This window comes from Saccostrea cucullata, unplaced genomic scaffold (genome assembly GCF_032062105.1).
Source record: "Saccostrea cucullata isolate Sc308-1 unplaced genomic scaffold, CSIRO_AGI_Scuc_v1 ctg784, whole genome shotgun sequence".
NCBI classification, from domain to species: Eukaryota; Metazoa; Mollusca; class Bivalvia; order Ostreida; family Ostreidae; genus Saccostrea; species Saccostrea cuccullata.
Window position 1 is genome coordinate 645054 of NW_026935833.1, and position 23745 is coordinate 668798.

The 23745-nt window shown below is 31.8% G+C and overlaps 1 protein-coding gene across 2 annotated transcripts; it reads right to left on the bottom strand.

Moving 5' to 3' along the window:
* Positions 1–1846: 1846 nt before the first annotated feature.
* LOC134243867 (uncharacterized) lies at positions 1847–22048 on the bottom strand. 2 transcript variants are annotated; one of them, XM_062726093.1, is made up of 4 exons: positions 21865–22048; positions 4029–4212; positions 2279–2467; positions 1847–2043 (listed from the first exon to the last, which is right to left on the bottom strand). In XM_062726093.1, the coding sequence occupies exons 2-4, from the start codon at positions 4207–4209 to the stop codon at positions 2018–2020; spliced, it is 396 nt and encodes a 131-aa protein (XP_062582077.1). In that variant the 5' UTR covers positions 4210–4212; positions 21865–22048; the 3' UTR covers positions 1847–2017. The 2 variants fall into 2 exon arrangements, with proteins under 2 accessions (XP_062582077.1, XP_062582076.1); XM_062726092.1 differs by lacking the exon at positions 21865–22048 and adding an exon at positions 8613–8685.
* Between the last annotated feature and the right edge of the window lie 1697 nt (positions 22049–23745).

The window sequence follows — 23745 nt, forward strand, 5'->3', positions numbered from 1 at the left end:
ATAGTAATATTTACATTTTAAATGGTTCTATATCTGCTTTTTTGCAATTGCTCTTATACACTTAACTTTTCACATATGCGATCCAAAAAAGTAACGTCGTCTTTCTTTTAAAAACGTTATATACAAAATTTAACACACTAATATCTCTTTCTTTTTTAATCTTTTGCCTTTCAATGAAATATAAGGCGATAAAGAAAAAATATTCGAGCTCAAAAAATACAAAATCAGGAGCAGAGCAGACATGGACCTTTAATTAACATCAGAGGTGGGATCAGGTGCCTTGGAGGAGTGAACATTCCCTGTCGACCGGTCACACCCGCCGTGTGCTCCTTGTCATAATCCTGAACTAGCGGAAAATTCGTGGAAAAATCATTCTTTTATAAAGAACGCTTTTTAAATTATCAGTATAAATACATACGTACATTGTAGGTTTAAATTGTCTATCGCCTCACGATAAGAATGTTTCCGACGTCGTTATGACGTTGATTTTTGGCAAATTTTCAGTTCATCCGCATTTCTTTTACCATTCACCTGCTTTTTAAATTTTTTTTTAACATCTTTATTTAGATTTTTTTAATGCGATTTGTTTCAGGTTGTAGCATTTAAATCATTCTTATTTTGTTTACATGTTATTTGTAAAAACATTTCATTTTGAGAGAAACAGATATGTCGATGAAAACGAGAAAACTTCGCTACATTCATGCGGCGTGGCAATAGACGAGACCAAACAATGTCTCAAGTTCAATATTTTACAAAGTGTTACATGTATTTGTATATTATTTTAGGTAATATCGTATTCGGAGAAAGAAAAATTTCGATTATCTAACATTTTAAAGCAGTTGGATTAACTCTCATAGCATATGTGATGACTTTAACTTTTCAATATCACCTGCATACGGGGTTAATCTCTCTCAGCTGATTCGATTTGCAATAGCAAGCTTCACGTATGAACAAATTCTAAAACGGGGTAATTTATCAGCAAACAACTTGATAAAATAGAAATATCAGCCGTCTCGTTTAGAATAAAAATTTCTTAATTTGTATAGTCGATGCAATGACTTGTTCGCAAATACAATATATTCATGAGTCAAGTGCTGACTAAGGTTGTTTATACTCATTGTTAGGCTATTATCTACACACTGAACAGAGCAAGAGTATGAACAATTTCTCAAACGAGGTAAATTATTGACAAACAAGTTGATGAGACAAGAATATCAGCAGTCTCGTTTAAAGTCATCATTTTGTAAGTTCTATTGTCGATGCAATAACTTTGTCAGCAAATACAATTTATAATTGAGTCAAATGCTGACTGACGTTTTTAATACGTATTGTTAGTCCATTATTTATACACTGAATTGACGACAGATTTCCCGTTATTTCCCCATCATATCAAAGGTGCTCACGGCGGGTGTGACCGTCACCGGTCGGCAGGTGATGCTCATTCCTCCATGGCACCCACCTATGATGTTATGGAGGTCCATGTTTGCTCTGTTCCTATTTTGTGTTATTTTATGGACTTTGATATTGAATACTGTTTGTTATCTCCATATCCTTCATCTGCCACACTGTCATACAAATTGACATAAACCTTTTTAAAATGAGTAGCAATAGCCTTTGTCTATCGGAATTGCAATAGACAAACATACACAAATAAAACACATATAAATTTTTATTTGATATTTTATATGTCATTTTAAGCTTTTATCATTTTTTTACAAAACAATTTTCTCACAACTATTCATCTTTTTTTAGCTTAACATATCTAATAAGTTAATGAGAGAGAGAGAGAGAGAGAGAGAGAGAAAACACTTTTTCTATATATATTGTAAGGTATTGGTACAAAAGGGTTTGTCATTGTTTTATTTTTCTGATAGAAATATAAGTATATAGGCATATACATTGTATAAATTTTTGCTTGAAACAAGAAAAAAAAATTATTTTCGTTTTCTGTAGTCGTTCTGATCCAAGTTCAGACTTCATTGAAGTCTTAAACATGCGTTGTTCCAAGTATTTCTTGTCATAAGCAAAAGCCATGAGTAATACCTAGAGAATAATGGAGAAGTTTTGCTATTATCAAACTTTTGTTAATTCATAATAAAAAGGTTAAATCAATTCTAATTCAAAATTTTAAAAAGTATAATTTTTTCCCAAGTTTTATTAATGAAAAACTATAGCTATTTTATTTTCAAATATCAAGATGGAAAGTGATAACTTTATTTTCTGTAGTTAAACTGTAACATCATTAAATCAATTTTCCTATGTTTAAAAGGCTCCTTACAAAATTGTTTTCTGACATAAGAATCTGAGGTTCGTTCGTCGGCTCGTTTGCTGTGCTGGTGTTCACAGGCTCTCACACAATCCTGATATCTGTCAATCATGGTTATCAAATAGTTTCCTACAGGTTCCAGTCGACTGTATCTCTCAGAAGCAGCAATTAAAGACTGAACGAAGGCTGCAAACGACATATCTGTAATAAATAAATAAATAAATAAATGACAGAAATTAACAGAACGTAGGTATATTCGTAAATTTATGATAGTAAATTGTTTTTTTTAAATTTTTACCTAGAAAAGTGTATAAAAAAATACTAATATGACTTTCTGTGGATAGAAATATAACACTTAAGAAGACCATATATTGCAATTGAAATGTATTTTTAAAAACATGAAGGTAGAGTAGGCAATAATTAAAAGTAAATGTATATGGTTGTTTAAAAAGATAAGTCTTAAGGTAACATTGCGTAAAAACCTTTGAAAAATATTTGTTAAGATTCTACCCTTTTCAAGACAATTTAGGCCTGAAACAAACAAGAATGTCATAAAATGCCACAAAACGGACATGATTCTCGCTTATTACTAACATCAGAAATTACAGTCTTCCGGCGATATATGCTATAAAATCATTGAAAGCTACATTAGACGTTATTATCCCTCAAGTTTCCTTGTGTGTGAAAACCGATTATGTGTCTTTACGATTTTTAAAATGCCTAATTTGTCTGGCCAGTCATTCTTAAATGCCCTAAGAAAGATAGAGCTCTTTAAAACGACGAAGGACATCAACCAATATTTGGTAAATTAGACAAGCTCCGACTTATATTGCCGGCTTTGAGAAAGCTCAAATAAAAAATGCTGAAAGGATTCTACGCTTCTTTTAAATCTGAACATTGCTTCTAAACACTAGATTAGATAGAATCGGTGTTGCACTTTTGAAGGACATGTCAACACCAATCAGTATTTTTTCACATCAAAAATGTCAAGATAGATGTATTTGTATATATTTCAAAGTCTGATTTATAAAAACAAAACAAATAAGCTTCTCTATTATCACAATTGTCTGATACTTCTGCTTTACAATAATATCGCATTATTTCGCATTATTTATTTTAAAGCGATTATTTTATTGGATTATAATGTCTTATTGTTATAGTTGCATAAGAAATCTTTCATATTTTTAAAACAAAATATGTACATATATAAAAATTGAAAATGTTCTTCTAAACAACGTATCTAGGTCGTATTTTAGCTGCCCTGTTCATACTCTGAGTACATGTATTGTCTTTGTTTTTATGATAATAATAATAATCATAATAATAATAATAATAATAATAATAATAATAATAATAATAATATAACTAAGGTATCTTCTGTCTAAGTGATCAATACATAGCGTTTATGGCGGATCTGAGTGTTCAAAAGGGAATGTCAACTCCTTTATAAGGCACCTGATTCAAAATCTATTATTTACGTGTTTATGCCCTTTTCATCGATTTGTATTGTTTGAAGTTTTCATGATCTTGATAACTGTTGTTATTTTAACCTTTTTCATTATTCTTCAGATTTCTCATGTCAGTCAAGATTTAGGTATATTTTTTAAAATCGATATTTCATTTATTTATAATTTGAATTTCTGTTAAATTTTCATTTAATATATTCCATGTTGATAAGAAATACACTGTACATATGGCAATAATTGAAGAATTGAACAAATAAACATTCAACCAAAATAAGGTAAAACGAACTTTAACATACCATCTTTTCCTATTCGTTTTGACATTCGATGCCATAGTTGCTTAAGTCGACCTAAGTTAGGAGTGGATGATTCACATCTTGTTTCACATAGAATAGTCGTGGCAGGTTGGGGTAACACTGTGGCCACCACTAAAGAGAATATGCTGAAGGCATACACTAAACCAAGACTTTTTTGACACATCACCTGAAAGAAAATATTTCATAATATTATTATCATCCCATGGGTACCAATTGCACCCATTATTAACAGACCTATTTTTGTGTTCATATGAAGCAGAATTTGTGCAAAATCTTATTTGTGAAAAGAAGAAAACACTTGCTGTGGCCTTCAACTTGAAATTAAGATATATCGACGGCGTATTGTCAATTAAAAATGGTAATTTCCATTCTTATGTCGATACGATATATCCTGGTGAGCTTGAGATAAAAGATACCATAGAGTCTGACACATCTGTTTCATATTTGGATATTTTACTTGAAAAAGACGTTAATGGTAATCTTACAACCAAGCTCTATGATAAACGTGATGACTTTGACTTTTCTATCGTCCCTTTGTTATGCAGCAATATACCTTCATCACCTGCATACGGAGTTGATTCGATACTCAAGGGCATGCTTTACGTATGAGCAATTTCTAAAACGAGGTAAATTATTGTTAAACAAGTTGATGAAACAAAAATATCAACATTCTCATTTAAAGTCATCACTTCGTAAGGTCTATGGTCGATTGAATGACCTTGTCAGCAAATACAATTTTTTCATTGAGTCAAATGCTGACAGACGTTTTTTCATGCTAATTGTTAGTCCATTATTTATAACTGATCATGAATTGAGGACGATTTTTCCGTTATTTCCCGATCGTGACAAGGAGCACAAGGCGGGTGTGACCGGTCGGCAGGGGATGTTCACTCCTCCACGGCACCTGATCCTATGTCTGATGTTTCGGAGGTCTGTGTTTGCTCTGCTCCTATTTTGTATTGTTTTATGGACTTTTGATCTTGATTACTGTTCGATATATCCATGTGTTTCGTTATTTTAAGGCGGTTAAGTATTGAAAAATTGGTTCAAGCTGAGTACATCTCCCTTTTAATTGTAAAATCATTAACAGTTTTTGAGCAAAGCATTCATATCGTGGTTATTTTTGCCACCTCTAGTTAGATTAATTTTAGGGTTACTCTAAGGCAACTTGGTACTAAAACTGTATATAAACTAGTAAAATTTTCATAGTAACTGTAGTATGTGGTAACGAAATTTTGTGATTTTACAGTAGAGTTATAAGAAGATGAATATTTCAGTTTTCTCTAAGTTAACATGTGTTATTATGCTTTGATAATTAGTATTTATTTCAACAGAGCCCTTCTCTAAGCATAAAATTAGGCTTACTACTTCTCTGTTGTGAAGAAAATTCCCAATATGACGCTTAGCCCTCTAATTGAATTCAATGAGCTAAACCTAATTTACCATTTATGCTCGTCTACAATATATTATCAAGAGTATACGCCATCGCAATTTAGATAATTGTTAAGTTTCAACATCTGATTACCATTGGACTCTCACATCAAAACTAAGAAATAAGATAAAATCCCCGATGAAGATTTATGACATAACTAGCCTAAAAGGTTTAACCAAAACCCCTGCTATTTAACTGTGCTAATGCTGACTGATAATGAGAAATAATCTGCTATTGGGCAAAGAAAATTTTATACATTTCTTTTCACTTCTTCAACAAATATCAACTAGATTTTTTTTAAAAATATACATGTTTTTCCATAAATGAAAGAAACTAAAACCACAGTGATGATAATTAAAACCAAAAAAAAAGTTTGAAAATGAGTTTTTCTTCGTCACGGCACTAAGTCAATAAAGATTTGGCTCCGTCATTGGAAAGTCTGTTGTTGGCTCTTCTTGTTAGATGAAATATATGGAGATAAAGAACAGTATTCTAGATCGAAAGTCCAAAAAACATTACCAAATATATAGGAGCACAGCAAACACCTACCTCCAAAACATCAGAGGCGGGAGCAGGTGTCATAGAGGAGTAAGCATCCCCTGCCGACCAGTCACACCCGCCGTGTGCTTCTCGTCAATATAAATGGACTTTTCAGCTTTATCGAAATTTGTTTTCTTCATCCTCTTCACGGACTCTCCATCTTATTTAATAGAAGATCAAATGTCTACTTTGTAAAATTTAATCAGAATATTTTGGAGACCAGGTTTTGTAGACATTATTTTTAACTCATATGGTTCCCTGGATAAAAATAAAACTCCCTTCACATCTACTGGACGGCATCAATTAAGCTTGTAAAGATGAATTGACTACTACTTAACAATTAGGAGGAGTTTGAGGAAGTGTGATAGACGGATGGACCAGGATAAAAAAAATAAAACTCTCGTAAGAAAGAGTAATGCAGAAATAATTAGAGGATGAAGTTAATAATTAGAAAAATATCTTTGTAATAATAAAATGTTATTTTTATAACATTTTGGTGTATTGCATTCAAAAAATATTATCTAAAAAGCTAAATTTACTTCTATTTTAATTCTCTTTTAAATATGAAACGAGACTTTTTCTGCTGAATAAGCTTGTCATTAGAACTCTTCTACTCATTAAGTAGATTAAGAGCCAATTATATGTCAAGATATGCACACTCTTTATTGATGACCTGCTGTTTTTGTTCGATACTAATTTTTTTAGCTCGACAGCTGACTTAAGATATCAAAATAGAAATCAAATACAAGAAATGAAAAAATTGGATACTGTTGGATATCAACGGACATCTTGGTCTCTCAGTCAACTGACAAAATTTGGTTTCATAAATATATTCCAAATCTGGATTCTTTGACGTTTTGCTTCAGATAAGACATCAAGGTTATAAAAGCAGGTCAGGTATAGTACATCATCCTCGTGTTCGATCAATAAAATGGGAATGGTTCACATCTTACACTTGTCTGAATGATAATTCTGCCAAGTAAACACCTTCACGTGCATCTCTACTGATTTTCTAGTAAATAGCATTATTGTCATTTCACTGAAAACTTTTGAGGCCAGAATGAAAAGGGTGTTGATAACAAACAATGATCGATTAAAAATATTTAATTGGAGTACATTATTCTTACGCGTCTTGACAATTTCAAATTTATAAAATTTATATAAAATTAAGGGCAGTAACGGATGATTTTGTTCCTTAATTTTGAACATACCAAAACCTTATTAAATTTTTTTTAAGTAGTTGAGAATTAACATTTTTTGGAAGCAGTAAAAATAGGGATGATGACTGACAATAAAAAATACATAAACATGAAAAATTATAGTTACTTATATTCCCTATACTTCTAGATAACATCTCTATAGTTTGAATGAAGTCTGAAGACATGAACAACATTCATATGAGAAGATAACGAATAGTAATCAAGCTCAGAAACCCATTAAAATAATACAAATTAGGAGCAGAGAAAATAAGGAGCTCCGAAAACGCCAGAGATTAGATCAGATGCCATGGAGAAGAAAACATCCAGTGTCGACTTTGTAACAAATTCCGTTGGCTTCTGGTCGTGTTTGAGCACACGAAGAGATCCATTGATAATTATTGTGCAAATAATGGCTTAACAATGAGTATAAAACCGTTCACTTCAGCGACAAACTGTGTGCAATATAATAAAAGTCTACCACAGAAACAGATAGCCGGTTATTATTGAGCTACTTAATTCTTGCACAGGCAGGAAAAGAAATGTTTTGCGACCAAGTTTTAGCTAATTAAAATCACAAGGAAAAATATATGAGCATTGTTTAGGAAATATTTTCAGCTTGATTATGGTACAAATAACAATATCATTGGATAATTAAAGATTTCTGGAAAATGCCAAAACACGAAACGTAAAAAGAACGAAAGACGTAACTTTCCAGTGCCGATTGTTCTGTATAATTATATCCTGGAGATATAGATTGAAGAGAATTAACACTCATACTTTGCCTAACAATGGCTCATTCTTTATAAAGAGCAAATAAAACCCGAGAATGTGCCTTTAAGAAGTTTTTGTCGAGTACGTTGAGCTTGCACTATAAGTTGAAAATTAGAATACAACCCAGACGAAGGAATAATTGTATTATTTTGTACTCTAAAAATAAGATGAAGAGGCAATCTGTGATGAAACTTCTATTTTGGAGGGTTTATATTTTGAAAAAAAAAAGTGCGTAATAACTGATTTCGAGTAATTGTATGACCTTTCCTTTTTCTTCCATTTTTTTTTTACCACAAAAGTAAATTTTTATTCTTTTAGCAAACAAAAAAAAAAGATATGCGATGAATACGTGTTATTATAAGAAAAATACTATAAAAGTTTAAGGATAACTGCAAGTGTCTTGGATTGTTAGATTTTAATGTCGTTTTTAAGACTGAAATATATTTAAAGTGTTCTTAAATAAGCTAGGTTGTGTGACCATTTCATTTACTATTCATAGTTTTCATTTATACTTTGCAATAACGTTCTTCTACTGAATCCAATAAAGATATAGATCTGTTTTTCTGTTTTCATAATTTTTTCTAGAAAAAGTAAACGTTATGTAAACTTAAAATGTTACACTACCTTCAGCGTTGTTATTGGTGATATCATTGCGGATGTTTTAATTTCTCTCTCACATGCTTCTCCAAGTCGAAAAAGAATACTCCTACCAAATTGATGGTACGAATATCTTGGAGCATTTTATAAGGGATGGATATCAATATTTTATCACCAGAGAGCCTATATGATACTCTTTTTTTCATAAAATGCAAATTAAACGGGGAGGATCGGGATTTCCCCCAACCGCCATTAATTGCTCTCCGAGACAATCGTGCAGGGCAAACGCAGAGGGATTGTGTGATGATCAACAGCTTACTAATTTTCTTAATTACTTGATCATATAACTATTTAATTTGTCATTAGGTCTTCGCGATTTTTGGGTAATGCTCTCTCCTACAAATTGCTAGGAGACAAAGGGAGGCTCAGTCGACTGCGTCATTGACATCCAATGTTGAAGAATATGTTAGTCACTCTTGGTGTTAGCAATGTTAAAGGATTATTTCATCACCTACACTGCATTTAAGCAGGTGATTTCTTACTGAAAATGAAAGACATGAGACCCTTAATTAATATAATATACTGTGTCTAGAAAAAGGATGCGTTTATGGAGCTTATCATTTGGTGACAGTTTATTGATTTAATATTATTTACTTAAGACTATTTATTACATATATAAAAGAAATGTTTTCTCAATGATTTCATGGAGTACAAGTTTAAGGCAATTTATTCTAGATTATCATTTTAAACCATTTTTATAATAGCTTTACAAGATAAATTGAGCTTCCGAATTTTGTTGTCTGTAATACGTTTGACAGAAAATAGAATAATTTTAAAATAAATATTTACTTGATCAGAGATTTGAAGTTGTTTTTGACGTTTCTATTGTCTTCAAATTCTTTCTAGATCATCAGGAAATTTATATGAGAAATAATCATAGCTCAATTCTGTTTGTAAGCGTTCATCATCACCTTTTATTACCCGAAGGAGAACATTTATCATAAGTAAAAAAAACTTGTTCTTTAATTTTTTATAAGTTATCCTATTACTAATAAACTCAACCAAAAATAGTCCATAGACTTCGTGTCAACCTGCAAAAAAATCGGGTAATGTGTCAAGGTCTTTACCTATCAAATATTGCTTGCATGGATTTCTATATTCGAAGGCTTAAAACTCTTATTCTTGATCTTCAAAAATTGGCAGATAAGATTTTCAACGCTTTGGGCAGCGGACGTCCTTCAGGAATTTCCTATGTTTAGAAAATCAGTAAAAGAAGAAAATGGAAATAATGAAGAGTAATGATCCTTTTTTTTAAAATACTTTTAAGGTACATGATGCACTTTTCTTGGAGAGATGGTATAAATTGGATGGTAACAATTTGAAAATATTTTAAACAAAAATAAGCAACCAAGAAAAAAATCGCATACTGACTCTACATTTATATTGAATGACTTTTGATGTAACATACAGAAATAAAGAACAGTATTCCAGATCAAAAGTCCATTAAACAATACAAAATAGGAGCAGAGCAAACACGGACCTCCAAAACATCGGAGAGGGTGAGGTGCCATGGAGGAGTGAACATCCCCTGCCGAGTGGTCACACCCGCAGGGTGCTCCTTGTCATGATTGGGAAATAACGGAAAATCCGTCAATTCAGTGTATAGGTAATGGACTAACAATTAGTATGAAAAACTTCAGTCAGCATCTGACTCAATGATAAATTGTATTTGCTGACAACGTCATTGTAACGACCATAGAACTTGCCACATGATGACTTTAAACGAGCCTGCTGAAATTCTTGTTTCATCAACTTGTTTGTCAATAATTTACCTCGAAGTAGAATTTGTTCATACGTAGAGCATGCTTTCGCGTATCTAATCAACTAAGATATGTAAATTCCGTATGCAGGTGATGAAGGTATATTGCTGATTAAGTAAGGGAGGTTGACGATAGAAAAGTTAACGTCATATCTAAATATGAAACAGATGTGTCAGATTCTGTGGTATCTTTTATCTCAAGCTCACCGGGATATATTGTATCGACATAAGAATGGAAATTATCATTTACAGTACGTCGTCGGTATATCTAAAAGTGGAGTTGAAGACCACAGTAAGTGTTTTCTTCTTTTCACGCATAAGATTTTGCACAAATTCTGCTTCATATGAATATAAAAATAGGTCTGCTAATAACGGGGCGCAATTGGTACCCATGGGAATTCCAATAGATAGTTGGAAGACCTGGTCTCCAAAAACAGCATAGATATTGTCAATCAGAAACTCAAGCATTTTTTTGATGTCATGGTACTTGTGTGTACAATCAGAATACTTTGTAACAAAATTATTTTGCAAATGACTAATGACAAGTTAAGTAAATTTTCGAGTTCCATTTTAATGAAAAAAACCGGCGTCAATTACATCGAAAAGCCTGGATTTTAATTTATCGTGGGGAATGGTTGTGTATAAAATTGAAAAGTCGTAGGTTTTTAAGCTGTTAATTTTGTTAAAATCTTTTGATTTCAAATTGTCCAATAAGAAATCAATTACTTTTACAATTGTTTAGCCTTCCATAATCTAAGCACGATCAGATTATCAGTATGTGTAATTATTAAAAGAAATCATTACATTCAATGTGTTAGTGCAATCGGTTTTTTCTGAAGGGAGTTTTGGAAAATAATTTCCTAAACTGTTATTAGCAAATACGTGTGACTGTTGACAGATTATTTTGCAAGATAAATTTTGTTCACAAGTATTTGCAAAATTGATTATTACATTTAATGTACAATTATTGAAGTTTCTGCTTCAATAATCTCTCTGCTACCACTGCACGTGATATGATGTGGAGAGAACTACTAGATAAATCACCTATAAAACATTACATTTCAAATCAGTCTGTTTACCTCAAATTATAAAATTCGTGTCTTGTAAATTTCACAACCACAACTTCACAAGACCATTTACGAATGTCAAATAGTTGCACTTCTCCCAATACGATATTACAACTACCGTCTTAAAATTGAAATATTTCAATATAGCAAACATTAATTTAAGATCCAAAAGGTCATTTTGGAGAAGTATTCAACAAAGCTGATATCTGATCAGTCAGTAACTTAACTCTGTGTAAATGACAGATTTCATGGATGTCATGGATATGATATCACAATAAATGTTATATTAGGCCTTCAATATAGCTCAAAGTCATACAATCTATCAAGAAGTCGAATATTGACTGAATTTTTTGACCTAGTTAATAGGGCACCATTTACACACTGAATTGTCTACATATTTTCCCGTTCACACAATCATGACAAGGAACCAAGGACGGGCGTGAACAGTAGATGCTAACACTTCTATGGCACCTGATCCGAATTTTGATGTTTTAAGAGAATAGTTACAATGGAATTTGATTTTGGTTACTGTTTGTTATATCCATATGGCTGTAGGATTTATCAACGCTGAGATTCCACCCCTTGCCAGGGGAAGGTGACAATTTCATTTTTTGGACCTTTATTTTGCACTCGGGAACTCAGGGCCCGTAAGCAATGAGGATCTCTAATAAAACGCTAACCCGAAGGACCGTTACTCACGTCCCGATACGATATTGGAACCCGGGAAGTAAAGAATTCTCATTTCGGGAAAGTAAAGCGAATGCTCTAAGTTCGAACCTCTGCGTCGCGTGACGCGCACTCCTTTTTTAAACGTGTTAAAATGTTCTGCGTTTTGGTGTTATTAGTTTTGGTAAAATTCGGAGGTTAAACTACAATTTAAATAATGAATCTTACAAACAAAGACAATGCTGTTAGATGGGACTAGGGCATTTTGGTCGTGTAATCGATCTCATGCTTTCTTCACTTCTAAATCAACCAGGTCAGAAGGATATGGTTTCATATTGCCCCTCAGTCACTTAATTTGATATTTAACGTCCATCTCTTACATGCATTTTTAATCCATTCTGACAATTAAAGTGGCAAGGTCTTCTTTTGCTGTTTAGCCCGATTTATGGTGCAATTTTCCACAGAATTCATAAAAGTTATAAAAAAAATTGACGCTAGTTGAAAGATTGAGGCTTTCAACATTTTGACCTGTTTAATATAAATTGTTTTTGGGTAGTCATAATAAACTATATTCACGTAAAAAAATAATGACGTGTCCAGCAGGACTATAATTGTACGATAAAGAACATGTTAAGGTAGTACCATACATATATCAGATAATCGATATCAATCTCCGCATTTTAACGTTTGGATCATATTCACTGTGTGACGTGGAGAACAGTCGTTTGGATGACACCTATAAACCGAGGTCCCGCGTCCCAGGTGCTGGCACAAAAAAAAACTTCGTTGCTCGATTGCCAAAAGTGCCTGGAAAAGGTCTATACTTTTGCATGAAACATATAGAGATAACGCACAACATTCAAGATCAAAAGTCTATAAAACAATACAATGTAATAATAAGAGCAGAACAAAGACGGACCTCCAAAACATTAGTGGTGGGATCAGGTGCGAGCATCCCCTACAGTTACTATGAAAATTTTACTAGTTTTTATACAGTTTTAGTACCAAGTTGGCTTAGAGTAACCCTAAAGTTAATCTAACTAGAGGTGGCAAAAATAACCACGATATGAATGCTTTGCTCAAAAACTGTTAATGATTTTACAATTAAAAGGGAGATGTACTCAGCTTGAACCAATTTTTCAATACTTAAAGCGGCAATAGGGCTGCAAATCGTGTGCTTTTTCATTCAAAATTACCCAATATATCATTCAGGAATAGGGTAAAAAGTTGAAGTAAGCATTTTGAGAAAAATAAATATTCTCTCCTCATACAAAATTAACGTAATTAGAATCTGCCGGAAAATCAAGGGTCGTACAACTTAGATCTGTTTACTTGTACCACGTGAATTCTAAAATGGCACGTGCATACAATGTAGGGTTTACAATTATAATTGAATATTAGGTAAAAGCAATTCTCAGAATCAAAATATCTTAACTCTCCGGTAAATTAATAATAGTTAACATTTTAGTCTGCATTCAGACGAATTTAACATGATTAAGTACAAATGTTGACGTTTTGTCTATTGGGGTGCAGGAAAGGAAAATCCACCAAATCATACGTCATCGCGGCAAAATGTCAAACAAAATATCTTTCTGCAGTTCCAATACAATTTGCACTTCAAATGGCAATAATTTCTATATGTCATAAGTACATTTTTATGTTGAGTTTACACTGATTTTTTTTTCTTTGAAAGCCTTGGAGATACGAGAAATGATAGCATGTATCAACAAACCTGCTGTAGTGTAGAATCTTCGCGAGCCCCACGTTAATATCGCCGAGATCCCGTTTCTTCTTCATCGAATGATTATATTAATCTCCCAACTAAATTTTTGTCAGGAAAGTTGCTTTTTAATTTCAAGCCCTATTTTTAGTTTTGTTTTTCGTTTTGGTCGACTTTGTCAATGTAGCAGGCCTACCGGGCTTCCCTCTCTTACCATGCTGTTTTGTTATGAAAACTATACGCAAGCGTGTGTAGCATGGAATGTGGAACCTCGAACACGTTGCGATGTATATATTTATGTACCATAAATAGTTATTAATTTTAATGAAATAATCAGAATTATTCACTTATGAAATTTGTAATTTTCTGAAAGTGTATACATTTATGAGTATGAAAAAAATTCCAAATCCTACAGGAAAATTTTAACAAGTCTGTTTTTGTAGAGATCATGCGCCATATTGTCACTTTAACCGCCTCAAAATAACGAAACATACGGAGATATCGAACAGTATTCAAGATCAAAAGTCCATAAAACAATACAAAATACGAACAGAGCAAACACGGACCTCCAAAAAATCAGAAATAGGATCAGGTGCTGTGGAGGAGTGAGCATCCCCTGCCGACCGGTCACATCCGCCGTGTGCTCCTTGTCATGATTGGGAAATAACGGAAAAATCCGTCGTCAATTCAGTGTATACATAATGGAATAACAATAAGTATGAAAAACTTCAGTCAGCATTTGATTCAATGATAAATTTTATTTGCTGACAATGTCATTGTTTTGACCATAGAACTTACGAAATAATGACTTTAAACGAGCTTGTTTCATCAACTCGGCAAGAGATGGTGTTTTAATATTTTCGTACGTAGTGCATGTTTTTGAGTATCGAATTATTCGGGAGACTTAAACTCAATACACAAGTAATAAATAAGGGAATCTGAGGACAAAAAAGTTGAATTCATCACATTTGTCATTATGTTTTGGTATTTGATTATCAATTTAACTCTTTTTCTAGTAAACATACAAGTATAAAACAGACTCTTTATTTTTTATATGGAGTTTAAAGGGGTATATAGAATCGCCGAAGGAAGAAAATGAATACTTTTGAGATAAAACGTCGTCGTGTGATTATTATTTGGATTTTTAAATGATGAAATACGCATTTCAAATTCCCCAAGTCTAAATACTGAATACATAAACATCAACTTCAAATGAAATTGTTGTCATAAAAAATGTTATGCCCGCATGTAATGAAATATATGGAGATAACGAACAGCATTCAAGCTCAAAAGTCTATGAAATGATACAAAATAGAAGAGACAATATAGACCTCCAAAACATCAGAGAATGAGATCAGGTGCCATGGAGGATCTAGTGAGCATACCCGCCGTGTGCTCCTTGCCATGGTCAAGAATTAACGAAAAAAATGCGTCGACAATTCAGCGTCTCAGTGTATCGACCATAGTACTGACTAATGGTGACTTTAAACGAAATTGCTGATATTCTTGTTTTCAGCAACTTGTTTGTCAATAATTTACCACGTTTTAAAAAGTGTTCATACATAGAGCATGCTCTTGCAAATCGAATCAACTGAGATATATGAACCCCGTCTGCAGGTGATGAAGGTATATTGCAGCATAAGTAATAAGGGAAGTTAACGATGGAAAAGTTAGTAATCAAATTTATCTCTAAATGAATTATGTTAAGCATAAAATAAATAGGTGGGAACATGTCCATGGGCCTATCATGTTATATTTCCAAAAATAGTTTCATTATAATTAGACCGTACGAAGGTCATTCAATAAAACTCACGGCTTATCACTCAACATGTATAAACATTTCATATTATTTTTCATTTTCAAGAAGTTAAGATTTCATAGTCAAGAATTCTATTAAAGAAGTCATAAGCACTGCATGCTTTATCTCCTGTCTTTGCAAAAAAAAAAAAAAAAAAAAAAAATAAAATAAAAAAATTTAAAAGTGATCACGAGCACTTCTCCGAGATGAAAAGCGTTGGCTCTTCCAAGAAGCTTAAAACGAGGGCGTACTTAAAAACTGTTTTTCATCATAAAAAAATTGAAAAGCCTATATGATAGGTATGGTTTTGATATGTGAAAAGACTAGTCTTTTCCGCTGTTTAGCTTTCAGCTAAATAAAATATTTAAAAGTAAAAGATCACATTCGACCTGGACGATTGAAATCTGTAGGGATACTAAAAATTCTGATGCTTTAAGAATCATGATGTAAAATGCCAGATTGGCGGAAATGCTAATTTGCTATAGTTTGATCGATTTGTGAAGATTTCAATCCGAAAAGCAATCTTTTAATTTTTTATGCAAAAGAATAAAAATTGCAATGAATTGCTTTTAAGCATGCATACTGTATAGAAGGTCTTCAGAGAGTAGTGAGTATACGTTACGACTAAATGTAAACATTTGTGTTTTGAATAAGTGTTGATCCGATTCATAAGCCGAAAGGCTTATCTTTCTAGATGACATAGTTCTTCAGCGATTTTTGTAACGAAGTGCAGTTTTAAATATATACCCTTTTTGCATCTTCTTGGATGAAGTAATTTTTTTTTAACAAACTTCAAATCAATGTAGTGACCATGTTTCTTTAAAAATGAATTTCATAGCAAAGACAAGTAAAAAAAGAAAATGCGATTTTTGGTGATTGGTAGCTATTAAATAGCATTTCTTATGAATCTCTTGAAAAAGAAAATTCTTTACTTCTACATTCGACATATACATGTATCATGGTAAGGTAAGCCGTATGCTGCATTTCTTATCGAACGACACTCGTACATTGAAGTTTCGTATTAAACAATTTAATTTCGTAATAGGAAAATGCGCATTACCTATCTTATTCCTCAAAAATATTCACTGCTGTAAAGGAGGAATTATGACACGTAGTGTGATACTTTTCAGGTATTATACAAGAATACTTACACTACTTAAAAAACCATTAAAGTTGCATATCCAACAGAGTGGTAGAAACATTGGTTTCCAAAGACTTCATAATATAAGGGACTCCCTAATTTCAATATGAATATCAAAAAGCAAATGCATTTAAGCAGCAGTACCATCAATATTACGTATGCATTGTTTCTGTAAGATATGTAGTTTCGTCGAAATTGACTTGTCGATGATCTCTTTAACCTTGAAAAGTGATGAAAAATGACACTATATCTGACATTGACTATGACATGTTATGGATACTTGTGATGAAGTATGAATTGATGGTAAACATGTACTTATTTGGGCATTTTTCTTAGTGTGCTTTAAAAAGCTCCATTACATAATTTTTTTTTAAAAATTTCACCACCTTGCATTACTTATCTCATTTGCTCAATATCTAAGCCGAGTTTGGCTAATGACAAATAAACTGGAAATAATTTTAAAAGTCTACTTTAAATAATGTTTGCACAATTATGAACCTTATATTGATTTTGATTGCAAATGCATGTTCACATATGTAAAGCTTTGCGTCTGGCCGAATTTTAACTTACCTTTCATAATTTATTGTTTTGCTATTGTGCTCATACTTATACTGACTGCAGAACACTCAATTTACCATCAAAGGCAAGTTATACTTCCTTGAATATATTTTTTTTCTTTTTTGACCCCACCAAACCAATACTTTCATGATATGATAAAATAGAATCTACACTTTCGGGTTTTATTTCTGTTCGCTAATGTGCGTCAATTCTAACACGTAAGCATAGATTATATCTGTTCCTTCGCTAAGCATACGACATGAGAAGTGAAAATCTGTGGAATGAGACATAAGTAACTGAGATCCCAAGTAACAGTAGAAATCGACACGATAAAGAACTCTCACTGTTTCACTGGTTAACATCGAAGCCATTCACCAACAATGTCTCTCTATGAATGAAATATGCTTGATTGGGACGAAAACACACACACACAAACTTCAATCCCTGATCCGAGAGTTAATTGCCCATTACACGATGTAGTTACAAAAAAAATATCTTTCTTAACATTCTCTCCATGGTAGAGACCAATTAAATAGTTTGCGTTAAATAAACAATATCAGTATATGATCATCTGTATAAGTTTCAATGAAAAGGGTGCCAAAACTTCGGAGGATATATTGACATCTGCATCACTTTTTTGATAGAAATAACAATAACTTGGTTTCTAGAGAGGTACAAAATCTTCACATGCTAATCTTTGTGGAAATAATTAGTCAGATTTACATTTCCTCATTTAAAAATTGAATACAGAGTTTGTTTAAAATTTTCTTCTAGAAATTCCAAGATCATGTGAAAAAAAAAGATAACCAACAGTGATTGGACTTAAAAAAATCGACAAAGGACATAAATCTCTGAAAAAAAAACCAATAATGTATTTTAGATTTTAAAATATATATTAATTTTTTTTTGAGTCAAGTACAAAATAAGACGAAAATAGTCCCATCCACATAATCTGCAGTAAATCAGTTTTGTTATAATACTTTTGAAAGATCGTAAATATTCATGTATAATTATATCAATTATATTCTAATATAGATATATGTTCAAAACAATATTACTTTTCATTACTTTTAATGAATATTAACAAGCACTTGCAGTTGATTTCATTGTTCATATGTGCCTAATTGAATATTACTTGATTTCTGTTGAAGACAGTATGTTTTCAGCAATGGTCTATCATTTCTAATCATTTCTACTGCTTCTATCAACTACGATATTCAGAGGTATTTATACAAGGCATTAGCAATAATTACATTGTATCTTTTATCCCTGTGTTTAAACTTTCCTTATGATTAAATGATTGGAACGTGTCTGTGGGTCAGATTGTTCTGTTTCTTCAAAAAATCACCAATCAGCAAAAAAATTATAAATCTATTCTAAAACAAATCCCTTAGAATTGCCCTTGTCAAACAAATGTCCAAAATCAAAAATAAGTAATTATGAAAACATAGGGTCATTGGAATATAATTATGTTATTTTGATCAGCAAAAGATACAATTGCAAATGAAAATATGATTAAAAAAGGGCTACTTATCAATAAATAGCGTAAGACCCCCTTCAAAAGAATACCAATATAAAACGATTAAGAGTTCCGGTATTGAGTTTTTTATGTGTATAATCATGCTTAGTACACAGAGTAATTACTGTCACAGTCGCCAAGAGAGAATTATGTTGGATTAACACAAATGAGACCGAGAGTGACAGGGGAACATTCGATATCTTTAAACAAGGAGTGAAAAGTAAATTCCAATTGATCTTTTGACAACTTAAGATTAAATTTATTTATAGGAAACTTTTTTAATGCGTTTATCGGGATGTGACTTCAAATTGTTCATGTGATCATACCCCACAAAGACCTTTTCAATATAAAAGTAGTCTGCCTCGTTTGAGCAAACTAAGAAACCACGCTTGCATACCAAATCCGAAAATCACATCCAGGTGATTGTTGAATATTACTACATGAAATATATGAAGATAGCGAACAGTATTCAAGCTCAAAAACATATTCAAAAAAATACAAATCAGGAACAGAGCCAGCACAGGTCATTTACTCATCACAAGTAGAATCAGGGGCCATGGAAAAGTGAGCATCCTCTGCCGGAATTCTCACAGGTATCAATTGCCCCATTACCATACTCATTTCTGTATTCACATTCTCAATCTTATACATGAAAAGAAGTCATTTGCTGTGGCCTTCAATACAACATGAACATATATCGACGACGGCTTACCTTTACACAATCTTCATTGTCATATCTACGTTGCTTCTATGTAAATTTAAATCAAAATAAAAGGTACTAAACAGTCTGTCAAGCCCGTTTCATATTGGGATATTTCACAAGAAAAAAGCCCTTATATTAATGGTATTTATGGTTTTTCAATTGATAACCTTCCTTTTTTGAAGAAATATTTACCATAATCACCTGCATTTTGAGTTAATTCGATACGCAAGAGCGTTTGATCAATTTCTAAAACGAGACAAATTACTTACAAATTATTTGAGGATCAATTATATCAACATTTTTATAAAAACTCAATACTTCAATAGTACTATGGTCCTTATAATGAAATTGACAGCAAATACAAGCTATCATCTAGTCGAAAGTTGACTGGCGTTTTTATATAAATTGTTTGGTCATTATTTCCACACTGAATTGTCTACGAACTTTTTAGTTTAGCCGATCATGAAGAGGAGCACACGGTGGGTGTAACCGGTCATCGGGAGATGCTTACCCCTTCATGGCACCTGATCCCAGGCATGATGTTGTAGAGGTCCCTGTTCTGCTTCTGATTTGTATTACTTCAGGGGACATTTGAGAGTGATTGTTGTTCTTTATTGTCATATTTCATGTTGAAATTTTTTTGCGGTTTTATTTTCGAGTTATAGTACATGTAATTAGCTGATTTTTATCTTTAAAACATATATGTATTTTCTTCATCGGTATAGCGTTCAGATATTACTGTATATATCAAATTAAATACTTACAAAGACTCCAATTTAAGTGATAGACCGTAGATATGTCAGTGTATAAATATCATGAGATATATTCTGATATAAATCCTCAAAACAGTTCATATGAATTTAATTTTCCGCTGAAATAGGATTTTTGTATTTCCCACTCGGCGTTAAACACTAATTAAGTAATCAATCAAAAAGTTCAGTACTTTTTTTAAAAAGAGAATTCAGTGAAATCAGAGGAATTTGTCTAAACATCTAGTTGCTGTCTACATTTATTTAAACTCATTTGACATTCATAAAGAAGACACGAAACATTTAAATTACAGCAAGACATAATAGTCAGAAAGAAAAAAATTGCTGTTATTAACCATAGTTTACGATAAACGTGAGTTAGATTGTGATAAACTTCCTTCCACTGTCAAAAAATCACAATACCCTACAGTTTTATCCTATTATTGATGCATACGTATATGAAATATATGAAATAATGAATACACATTCATTTCTATAGGTAAAATGTCAAAGACATGCGATAGATTTTCTCTTCATTGTGAATTCTTTGTTATATCGAGTGGATATATATTTCATACTGAGGATACATGTTTATCACAGTTTCTAATATCTTGATTAAACCTTATTAACGTCTGCAGTGTATGAAACAGAACAATGAACCTGCGCCTAACCTGTAATATTTTCATTTATTACTAAGTTTGCATAATTTTTGAGTCAGATTTTGTTTATATTTGATACTTTGAGTTTTGATATGTCGAGACTTGTGAAAATCCAAAACGTAATAAAAGTTGTTTATTTATTTCGCATTTGGACCTTTCTGTGAATGAATTTAAATATGCAGCATGGTTCACAGTGTGATTAAATTAATTAGATAACTGAAAATGAATTTTGATATAAATTAAGAATTTGTGTTCATTATTTCATATAATTATTCCATGTATGTATGCATCGATAATAGGATAAAAATGTAGGGTATTGTGAGTTGAGCGCACTGTTAAAATGTCGTAGGATTTAAATCTTTATTATAAATAACAAGGCAATGTTCGATAGAATTTAATTTAAAACTGTTTCCAAGTTTTAAAACGAAATACATATACATATACTAGTATTATTAAGATTCGAACAATTAATTTCTCTTTCAATAAAGGTAATTAACATTAAAACTTACTTTATAATCGAACAATATTGTTACGTGAGTATAATCGACCCTTTGTCTTAGTTGTAAAAAAAAGTCATAGAACAAGTCTCACAAATACAGCATTCAAAGAAAAATCTATCTTTAAGAAAACATAAAAGATAAAAACAACCAAGATGGATTTTACTCTTTACCTATACTTTATAATTTTCAGTACATTGGTTTGTTATAACTAAATTTTGCTTGACAGGCGCAGTCGATATGAGTATTTAAGTTTTTGGAAGAAAATTAAAAAATTTCGAAAACGTTTATGATTGTACACTCAATGAAAGTAGTTTTCATTTCTTTTACATAGATTATTTAAATTCATAGTGATTTTGACTTTCAAAAATAAAAGTACTCACCTTATAAATAAAAATTTATCCGACAATCCAACACATCAAGTAACTTTTCTTATGCTGGTTATCATAACCTTGTGTTTTTCTGAACTGTGAGGACCATTTTCGAGAAGATAAGGTTGGGCTTTTGAGGATACAGATTTTGAACACTTTTTTATGTTAAGCGCTTTATACGCAATATTTCACGGCAAAATGCACCTGACCAATCAACGTCGGTGTTAGATTATGGCGGCTACGCACTCTTTTGTCGCTGTCGTGGCATAGTAGATTTCAATTAAAAGCGTTTGTTCTCCAATAATCAGTCTTTAAGTACAATCATTTAGCGATTCATCTTTCGTCATCAAAGACACGAGCCTTCAGGTGACCTTGAGAACGACAGGTTCTGGGATCGATTGTTTAAATGTGTAGGCATTCACAGCTAAGATATAATATCCAATAAGTTTACAACAAAGTTTAATTAACTAACATTTAATATCGTATTAGACAATTCTATTTTACTGTAACATTTCAATAAAATATCGTTAAAATTATTTTTTTAAAAACCGAGAGTATCAGAAGCAGTTATAGAATTTCAACAATACAAAGTTTATAACATTCATAAACAATATATCACTAGCACTCTTTCTTTCATTTTCCACTTATTCTAAGACTGCTTGTGGTCGGAAAATAGCTCTTTGGAACTAATTTTTTGTTGATTTATAAGCAGTCTTAGAATTTAAGTTGCAAGCAATCTTACAATTTAAATTATAAGGAATTAGAGCTTGTAGTCGGAAATTATAAAGTCATCAATCGAGGTCAGAAAGTCACAAATTTTAATTAACTTTAGTATTTGGATAGTTTTTTTCTGAATAAACTTTATATTTAAAATACAATGTCATTCTCAATAACATTAAAACGCCCCTTTTGAATTTAAAATGGATCCAATGCCAAGGTCATATATGTATAATTGTCATTGATATTAAATATGGCAGAGTGGCTTTGGTCATAAAAGTATTAAAGCTCGAAATATTGTGAGCAGTTGGTGTAATAAATGTGCATAGTTTTCTCATTTGTGGCACAAAATAAACGCCTGCTTTAAGACACTGACGTCTAACAGATCTAAAACCGTGGAAAACATGTAAGCTCTTCAAGCGTTAATGAAAAAGAAGTCACCCACCAGAGTATAGTTTCCCTTGTATTTTAGGAAGTATTAACAACGATTTAGATTGTTTGCTATTTGTGTTTTTCACACTTTTTGGATATCTTTCTGGTTTGACGCATTTAAGTTGTTGAAATTTGATTATTTCTTCTACACCTAATTTGGATACATCACCTTATATTACATGCTTATGTGAGTATGACACTTTTGGAATATCTGAAATGCAGGTTACCTTAAGATATAGGAATTCTTCTCAAGAACGTGTTTTAGAGCTCGTAATAAAAAGATCTCTGTAATCTTTATTTGATTTTCATCATTTAATACTATCTTTGTATTCGATCGAAAAAATAAGCGAGTTATCACATAAAAAATAAGATTATAGGTACTCGTTCTTGAAATTTATTATACATCTTTATGTAATTATGTGAAATTTGCTATTCCTGGAGGTATGAATTGATTGCAGTTTTATTACGATGCTAAGAACTAAGCAATAGACAATGGCTTATATTACAAGTAATAATTTTTTAGTTTTATAATTCAATGTCTTCAAGAAAGTCGTACAGCAATTAAATCTTACTTCTTGTATCCTTGAGACACATCGTATGCTCCAATTAGACAATAAATCTATATGTTAATGCAGTATTATATACGATTTATATACTGAACTAAGTATTTGTTCCAGTTCTAAGGAATAATTGTAGGAGTTATTCCCACATTCTGATTAATGACAAAGAGATTGAGACCGCGAA